The following is a 9,258-nucleotide window of genomic DNA, read 5'->3' as shown; positions in this document are numbered from 1 at the left end:
GAACTAGACCCCACATGCCGCAACCAAGAGTTTGTATGCCACAACTGAGCCCGGGGCAGCCAGATAAACAGTAAAACCGGACAAAAGTACCCCCTGTGCCCCACCTGACCTGGGCAGCTCCCCAGGCAGGGTGAGTGTGATGGATCGCCAGACCTCCCTCCTGGGCAGGCCAGGCCCCTCGGGGGAAGCTCTGGAATCAGATCCTGCAGCTCTTGTGCAGCCTCCCGACCTCTGCTCTGGGAGAACAGTTAGGTGAGGCGTTATCTGTCCCAGGAATCCATGGGCTTTCTGTCCCAGCAGCCCTGGTAACTTTGCGGGGGGTGGTAGGGCCTGATTGTGCCGTGTGCGGAGAAAAGAAACCAGAGAGCAGTCTGCACAAACATCTATTTACAAAAAAAAACAAGTTACATATAATACAAGCTTTTTACACACAGTAGTTTAAACAATTATGTATTTTTACTACCAGAAAGAAAAAAAAAATGTAATAAACTAATCATTTTTGCTGTTTTTATACAATGTGACTGGTCATGCACACTTGTTTTAAAACTTTTTGCTAAGTGCAAATACTAGATTCCTCTCTCCAGTTTTAAGGCAAGAACAGGACTGCCACTGGGCAGTCTTTCGCTCCGGGGAGCAAGCCCAGCAGCCCAGAGGGGAAGGTGCTGGCTGCCTCCAGGACTGCTGTCCCCAGACAGGGGCTCATCTCTGCGGGTGTCCCGGCGTTAGTGTCTTGAGGCCACTGACTGTCTTGTCAGATGAGGATGTCCCGTCTCTCCCCCCACCCCATCACTAGGACAGACCACTTCTCCAGGAGACCGAGACCCAGGTGCTGTCTCCAGGACATGTGGACACACAGGCTCATTTCACAGACACGCAGGGACTTACGCTTGGTGACGGCGCTGTGGCCGCTGACCTGCCAGCCACTCCACACGCTGGCTGGAGGAGGAACACTGGAAATTGGGTGCCCTGGGCTCAGAGAGGAAGGAGTGGTTCCCTAGCTGCCCTGTGTGGCTAAGAACTGCCAGAACTCATCTCAGAAGACGAGCCTTGGGATTGGCCTTGAGGGGACCATCATTCTGGTCTCCGTATGCCAGGTGCCTCTACGCGCAGGTCCTAGGGCAGTCACCGGGCCGGCGCTGGGCACACACCTGCCTGAGGTCTGTCGGTCCTTGCCGCTGCCCCAGGCCCTCCGTGGAGCCATGAACCCCGGGCCACAGGGCCACGGTGGAGGCTGGCTCCCTCGCTGGATGGTGAATTGGGTCAGAGACCTAGCAGGTTCTGCTGGGCTGGGCTGAGACTGTCACCAGCTGAGCAGGCAGACAGCACCTGGGGACACCTGTTGGCAGCTCCTGGCTCTCAGAGCCCTCCTGTGGGGAGCAGGGGGGCAGAACGTGTCTTCCAGGCACAGGAAGAAACCCTGCAGCTGCACCTGAGGGGCGGGGGCAGGGGCAGGGTTGGGCAGGGAGGGCCCCCTGGCAGCAGATAGCTGGTGTGGCCTCTCCTCAGGCACCCGCACCCCTCAAGCCCAGATCTGGAGAAAAGAGCAAGGACGCACAACTCAGCCTCATCTCCTCTCCAGCTTAATCTCTGAAAAACAGCTGAGGCTGGTGGCAGAGGGTGCCCAGACATGGAGCATGTCCACTGCACTGAGGTCTGTGTGTGTGAGCTCTGGGAGCCCACAGCCATCGGAGTGTCACCCAGAGAACGGAGGCTAACACTGGGGCCAGGCAGGTTCATCCCCAGGGGGGTACGGCTCTGCAGGCGGGATGGAGTGTGGTGACATGCTGCAAAGCGTGTGCTGGGGCGCAGCTGACACCTGGCTGGGGCTGGACAGCCAAAGTCCACGCGCGGCATGGCAGGGGCTCCCAAACGAGTCCTGACTTCAGGACAGGTCCCCTGGCCCTGGGGACAGCCAGCGCCCCCGCCACACCTTCGGGGAGAACCTGGGGTGGCAAACACAGCTCCAAGGAGAGCCACCTGGCTGTCACAGCTAGCTCAGAAAGGCCCTGTGTTTGGCGAAGATTCCGGGAACCCCACCGTCAGCTGCCAGGCATTCGGTAGGTAATAGGGATTGAGGGAAACTTGAGTAGGCCACGGAAAACTGGAAAAGTGAAAACTGAGTGGACAGCAAATGTTTCTTCAGATAAAACACAAACATCCCATTGCATGAAGTGGCTCACTGTGGTCTCATCCGATGGCCAAGAGGGGAGACCCTGGAACCCCTGTGGCAGTGGGGGCCTGAGGGACACAGTCCACAGCTCCCCCCTCCGAGTGGTGTTCCCAGGCTTGTGAACATCACTCAGTCACCCCCTCACTGGGAGCAGCTGGTCAGGGCGGTGGGGCACACCTCACGCTGGGCAGGCCTCGGAGCGGGGGATGGGAGAACCAGGCTTGCTGGACCCAGGTCCAATCTCGTGGCTCTCCAAACTGCGCTGTTACGTCACTTTATTATGGGTCACACTGCTGTGGTGAGGAAGGCTTACATGGTTTTAACTGAGAGACTTCTGTTGTCTGCCAGGGGCTGGGGATGGAGGCAAATATTTCCCTGCATCTATTCCCGCAGGGATATGAGTGACAGACGGGTGCCCTGTGGCCAGGGCCCCCACCTGGAAGCTAGAATGGCAGGACTCTTCAGGAAGATGGTTTTGCTGCCCCTGATCTCTGCCCAGGGAGTGCCAGACCAATCCTCATGGGCACCCACAGGGTACCACCACCAGCTGGTCGCTCTTGAAGGAGCTGTGGCCCTTCCCAGGAAGAAACTGCCCACCCTTCTGAAAGCCAAGTCCACCACCCCTACTGGGCAGGCCTGGCACAGCCATGGGCCTGGGCCGGGGTGGGAGGGAGCATCTACATCCAGCCTCCACTGCCAGGCACTCGACGGGGCTCCCTGGAGGGGCGGGGCCCAGGCATCAGAAGCGATGCCGAGGCTGGGGGCCAAAGTGCATGGGCAGGTTGTGCTCCAGGGGCAGGTGGATGGGGGCAAATTCGTAGTTGACGCGCATATTGGGCAGGGGCGGCACGTAGGGTGCCGGGATGGGGCCCATGTTGAGGGGGAAGTTGTTGAACACGGGCCGGACGGGCGGCAGGGGGAAGGGTGGGTGCACGAAGGCGTAGGCGGGTATCTGCGGCTGGTGCAGGTTCTGGGGCACGGGCCTCGGCAGGGCCTCGGTCCTCTGCACTTTCTCAGGGGGCTTCTCCAAGGGGGGGCCGATGCGTTTGAAGGTGTTCTCTGAAAAGGAGGTGAGATTTAGTCGACAGAAGGGTTAACCTCACTGCGTGCAGACCTGCTGGGGACCCAGCAGAACTGCTAGAGGTCAGGCCACGCACCGCCGACCTGCCTTCTTCCTGGTGGACATAGGAGTGATGGCCAGGCCAGACTAAGGCCGACTGAAGTCCCCAAGGCAGCATGCACGCACGGGTGCAGCCCCCACCCTTCTCAGCAGTCACCAAGGACAAAAGCACATGTTCCTGCGAGCCTCACAGCCCACAGGAGTCTTCCTAGGGGAAGGTGGCTCAGATCAGCTCAAAGGGTGGAGCGGGTGGGAGCCTCTCTCTGAGCCAGGGCCTAGGTGGCCACTGACAGGAGCTCCATCGTGTTCCTCCAGCCTCAGAGGGGTCTCCTGTCTTTTTCAGTTGGCTGTGGCTCCTGTTTGCTTCCTAAAGTTCAATCTCACCAGCTAGGACCTACCTCCCAGCCTTCACGGAGCTGCTAACACTGCCTCTAAACTCTCGGGACCTTTCCCAGAGGGAGCTGGACTTGTGGGTGGGGTAGACTGGGGCCTGCCTGAAGGACAGCCCTCCCTGGGCGTTCCCTGGCGGGTAGGGGGCCGGGATTCCCACAGAGGCAAGCAGTGGGCGTCCTTCCCTCCCCGTGGATACGAACTGCCTGGGCGCAGGGCCTGTCCTGGGGAGAACTTGCCTCCATTCTTTCTTTTCTGTTCCTCTTCGGCCTCCTTCTGGATTTCCTCAATTAGCTTCTCATCATCTTCCTAGAAGAAAAGCAACTGATGACAAGTTTGCCCTCAGCCAGCTCCATGCAGGGCTCAGGCCCTACTGGGACATGCAGGAGGCCATGGGTCTGCACACCCCTCGTTCCCAGGTCTCCAAGAACCTTCTTCCTTCAGCACCAGATGGTGTTCCCGTGAGGCTGGGACAGAGAGCGGGCCTGTGCAGGGCGGGTGGCCGTCTAGAGGCCGGGTTGAGAGCCTGCTCCGTTCACTCAGCTCAGGGTTAAGAACTTCCAGGCAGAGGGCTACCCAAAGGCTTGGGATGGGCTGAGTCTGGAGTAGGCAGGGCCTGAGGAGCTTTAGATCTTGAGTCTACAAGCTCTGGGCACAGACACCCTTCTGAGTAGAGCCTGCCAGTCTTGCAGACTCCCTGAACTGGGCTGGACAGTTCACTGGCCTGCTGACCCTGAAGCTGGCGGTCAGCTCCTAGTCAGTGGTGGGTGACAGACGGAGCAACATCCTGCCCACAGAGCACTGGCTGGGCCACGAGGAAGGCACAGCAGTTTAGGAAGTCCCAGACAGACTCATGCTCGGGAGGCCTGCTTTGCTAATGGGTGACTCAGATGTGGATGGTCCCAGCCTGGGCACAGGCAGACATGTGGGCTTCACCAGGGACACTTCGGGGTCCCTGCCACGTATGGTTCCCTCACCTCCACCTGGCCCAGGCCTGTCCTGTGCAACGTGCTGGGGTTCGACCCGCTCCTCAGCGGCCCTGCAGAAAGGCTAGGGGCTGAGAGGACACTCACAAGACCCATCAATATGGCGCATGTCTTTGCTGCCAGCCACAGGGCTGCTGCTGCACTGGCACGGCCACGGAGGGTGCAGGACTCAAGCCCACCCCGGGAACTGGGGCTGGACAAGGAGCAGAGCAGATGCTGCAGTCAGAAGCTGACAAAACCGAGTGGCAGGCAGGCGTGCTCCGTCTCCTAGGGTCCAGCAGCAGCCTCTCCAAGAGTCCAGGGCAGGTGGGCTGGGCAGAAGTAAGAAGGGCAGGGGTGCCCAATATGGGGGTGGGGAAGTCTGCTGGACTCAAGTGCTGCCTGGTGAAGTCTGGGCTGGAAAACTGTCAGTGATAGCTGGATTTTCCACTCCGACTAGACACTGCCTGACATCACCTGTGGAACTCTGCAGATGTGAATGGGGGGATGTGAAGAACACGTGGAACCCCTGGACCACAGGAGAGCTTGGCAGTCTCAGCATGGAGCCGGGCCGTGGGCAGTTACTAAGGTCACAGCAAAGATGGTCACACTGACTTCAGACAGTGACGGCCCTGCCATGATCCTGGAGTCATGAGGGTCACTCACTCAGTGTGCATCGGACACCTACTCCACAAAAAATCCTAAGAGGTCACGCAGCCTCTTTGCGAACACCCCAGGTGAGGAAACTTACTGCCTTGGAGTAACTGCTCAGCCAATCAACACAAAGAGCTCCACCAACGCAGCAGGTGTTGGTGGACGCAGACTGAAGGTCTCCATGTGAAGGTCAAGATTAATCCTACTTATCTAGGCTAGAAGCTGGCCAACACCTGCATTTTGTTGCCAGTGGCCAGCCTAGGAAGAAAGGTTAAGAAAAGAGTGATCTAGAAGAATGGAACGTGGGAGAGCTGTTGCTCTGCCCTGCCCTGCCCTGAGAGAGCTGGGCCCGCACATTCCTGAACGCCCGAGTCCCTGCATCTCTTCTGTGAAGTGGGCTGCTCTAGGGACTGCACGGGCTTAGCGTGTAAGACCCAGCACTGCACAGGCACGCCTCACTGAGGGGACGAAAGCTGCCCGAAACGCCAGGGGTGAGATTTCAGAAAGACGGGAAGTCTCAGAAACCCCCCAAAGAGCTACTTTGATGGTTCCCTGATCCTGACGTCTGACTTGAAAACGTGGCGGGTGTAGGAATTCTTTCAGTCGGGAGTGTGTACTGAGCATGCTGGATGCACAGCTCATAATCAGGGAGACCTGGCCCCTTCCCCAGGGAGCATATATGGTTGTGCTGCAAACAGTTCCAGCTGGCATTCCACTGTGGTCTTCTCCATGGGCTTAAAGAGGACTTTCACAGCACTGAGGACCGACCCCTGAGCCCTGCCCCCTCTTCCTCCTCAGAGTCTCATTTGTCAGGATGAGGAATGAAGGGTGAGGGGTGCTTTGTGAGTGGACTCCATGCCTCTTACAGCACTGTAAATGGGATGGATGAGCAGGGCACCTGCCGCATTTTTATCAACACCAAGTTTCCTGTGATAAATCCAAATGCTCCTGGTAAAAGTTCGCCCCTGAATAAATAGGTGGGTGGGAGGCACTTGCACAGGAAGTGCGAGCCAAGCTTCCTAAGTCAGGTCTGCCAGCTCCAGACGACGGAGCGGCCTAGGCCCCGCGCTGGCCCAGACTGCTGGGCCGGCACCGAGCCCCTCCAGAGGGTGGGGACAGAGCCCGCCAGGCTAAGCTCGGCACCCTCCAGGAGGACCTGGGCCTCCTCCCTTCCTACCTTTGCGCCGGTAACTCTCCCGATTGGTCAGTGGACTTAGGACCGTTTGTCCTCAAGTTCTGGCATTCATTCCCTGGTTAGGCAGTGCTCTTCAGAGTCTAAATACAGTCTGCATTTCACCAGAAAATGTCAGCACTCAACTATTTTGAGCAGTGATTGTTACCATAAATAATAAGTAAATTGTCAGTTATACCTAGAATATGGGTTAGGCGTTTCAGATTTCAACTTTCTCCAACTGGTTGGAGTCACAGGGCACTATGTCTAGAAACTAAGAACTCAAACACTTTTTTTTTTTTTAAAGAAAAAAATTACGTTTTCAGCCAAGTATGTTAGACTCTAAGGGGGAAGATTTTTTACTTCATCTGGGGTGGAATTCCCTTCCACAAACAGTTTCCTTTGAGCCCTTAAAATTCCTCAAGAGTGAAGGCAGGCTGAATTCTACACTTTAAAAATGCACTTTTATACATATTTTACCACAACTTAAAAAATTAATAATGTTAAAGGAGAGAGAAGGCAGTTTGGGGTTGATTCTGATTCTTAACAGGTGAAGAATGGCCCTCATCAGAACACTCCTGGGTTTGGGTAAGCAGCATGTGAGGCTACTGAGGCTTTTCTAGACATGAGCTCCCTTGGGAAACACTCAGGCGCCCTAAGTGTCATCATTCACAGTGATCAAGGACACTGGTGAAGAAGGCTTGGCATTCTGCAAAGCTAGTACACACCTAGGCTGCTGGAAACTGGAACAATGGGAGGAAAAAAGATGCTGAGAGGGCTGGGGGTGCGTGTGTGGGCTGGATCACAGCATGCACTGCCCTCCAGCCCCCCACAGGGGCTGAGTCACTTACAGGAAATCCAGGTGGGATGGAGGGCTCGCTCACTCACCCCGTGCCCCGCAGCTAGGGAATTTTATCTTACAATAGCATTGGCTTCCTAACAGAAAAGCAGCTGGCGTGATGGAAGAACTCCAGCTTCGAGGTTCCACACACCTTGGCCTGGGGACCCCTCTAGAAGACCCAGCAGGACCCAGGCGGGGGTCTAATCATTTCCATAGCAGGTTTACTGTGAGAAGTAAGTGGATGGACAGGGAGGCCTGGCATGCTGCGATTCATGGGGTCGCAAAGAGTCGGACAAGACTGAGCGACTGATCTGATCTGATCTGATCTGAAGGACAGTGACATAAGGGCATTAATACTTACTGAGTGCTTACTATGTGTCAGCTCCTATTCTAAGCACTTCATGAACATTTCTTAACAATGCCAGAAGTTTGGTACTACTGAGTAATGCCTATACTACAAATAAGGAAACTGAGGCACACACAGTCACTTTTGAATCCAGGCCTTGCAATCTCAAAGCCTGAGCTCTCAAGCACTTAAACCATCCATGTTTGAACAAAAGCTTCTGGAACACTGGGACTGGAGGCAGTGTGACTGCCTGCCCTAAGAACTATCAGAGGTGATTATTTTTAGGCCCTGCTTTGTTCTACAAAGAGTGTCTTGTCTCTTGCCCTCTTTGAAATATAAGAGAGTTCCTTCTCTTTGGGATGGACATAACTCTGAAATCTTCTTTCTCTACTAAATAAAAGAAGGGAACAGGGCAAAATAAAATACCTCTATTCAAGGAGGTGAACAACCAGGACAGCAGAGAGGAGACTCTTCCCTGAAAATTCTGATTTTTCTTGAGGTCTGCTTACCCAGGAGTGCATGTGACACCACTTGAAACATCAGGTCTCTGACTGGCCTCTGAGACCCTCTCACCCACAGCAGGAGCCAGGAGCTCAGGGAGCCCACAAGCCAGGAACCGAACATGCAGGCCAGGCTCCACCACCAAGGCCACAGGACTCACTGGCTCGAGGTAATGGAGTCGCTCACTGCTCCTGACCGGGGTGCTATTCCAGGCCATCTCTGCATGTCCTTGCCTTGCTGACACAGTTCCTCATGAGGCCACCAAGTTACCTGTATACCTTGGGGTCCCATGGGATTTTCTCCTTATGCCACAAAAAGCCAAGTTTTGATTCTTACACATTAAAGCAATCTTAGGAACAAGAGTTTAAAAAAACACAAGTAAACTCACCAAGTTATCTCAGCAGAGATAACTCCTTGGAAGATTTTGGCCTAATTACCGCTGTTTCTGTATCCATATCTCACATGCAAAACCTGAGGTTCCCTTCTAGAAGGCCTCATGCTGCACGCTCGGGTCCCACTTGCCTGTGTGTGTGCTGCTCTCGCTCACACGCGCCTGCACGCCATGTGTCTCTCCCGGCCACGAGGAAACAGGCTCTGCAATGCAGTTACAGGCTGAAGGTCACCGTGTTAAGCGGTGAGGAGTGAGACTGGGACCGGGGCAGGGCCTGGCTGCTCCTCCTGGGCTTCCTGTCCCCAGGGGGCCCAGGCAGATCCGGACTCTGCAAGCAGGCAGGGGCTGAAGCCTTCTGAGCGAGCGGTCAGTGCTGCTCCGACTGCTCCGCCCCTAGTGGAGGTGGAGGCTGAATCACGCCCCCTCGAGGCCTAAGTGCCCCTCCACACCCTGACTGCCTCGGTCACTGGGGAACTGCGGGAGGAACAGACTGCACTGCCCACATCACCACACTGGACACCTCAACAGGTCCCAGTGAGTGGCAATCCAAGGCAACATGCTCACCCCAGCATTCCTCTCCATGGCCTTTGGCTCACGGCCTAAGATGGACCCTGTAGGCCTTCTCTGCCTTCTTTCTGCCCCCTCCTAACCTTGGTGAAACCTTTCAAACAGATCCACAGAATGGGCACGTAACCAAGTCTCAGACTGA

General features: G+C 55.9%; 1 protein-coding gene across 6 annotated transcripts in view; it reads right to left on the bottom strand.

The window, feature by feature from the left end:
• Window positions 1-367: 367 nt before the first annotated feature.
• RNF216 (ring finger protein 216) overlaps window positions 368-9,258 on the bottom strand; it is a 119,784-nt gene continuing 110,893 nt past the window's right edge. For all 6 annotated transcript variants that reach the window (XM_061402249.1, XM_061402254.1, XM_061402251.1 and 3 more), the window contains 2 exons: window positions 3,920-3,989; window positions 368-3,229 (listed from right to left, as the gene is read on the bottom strand). In XM_061402249.1, coding sequence (XP_061258233.1) covers window positions 2,910-3,229; window positions 3,920-3,989 — 390 coding nt within the window. In that variant the 3' untranslated portion in view covers window positions 368-2,909. The remainder of the gene's footprint in view (window positions 3,230-3,919; window positions 3,990-9,258) is intronic.

Source organism: Bos javanicus, chromosome 25, assembly GCF_032452875.1.
Source record: "Bos javanicus breed banteng chromosome 25, ARS-OSU_banteng_1.0, whole genome shotgun sequence".
NCBI lineage: Eukaryota > Metazoa > Chordata > Mammalia > Artiodactyla > Bovidae > Bos > Bos javanicus.
This window is presented reverse-complemented; position numbering and strand designations above follow the sequence as displayed.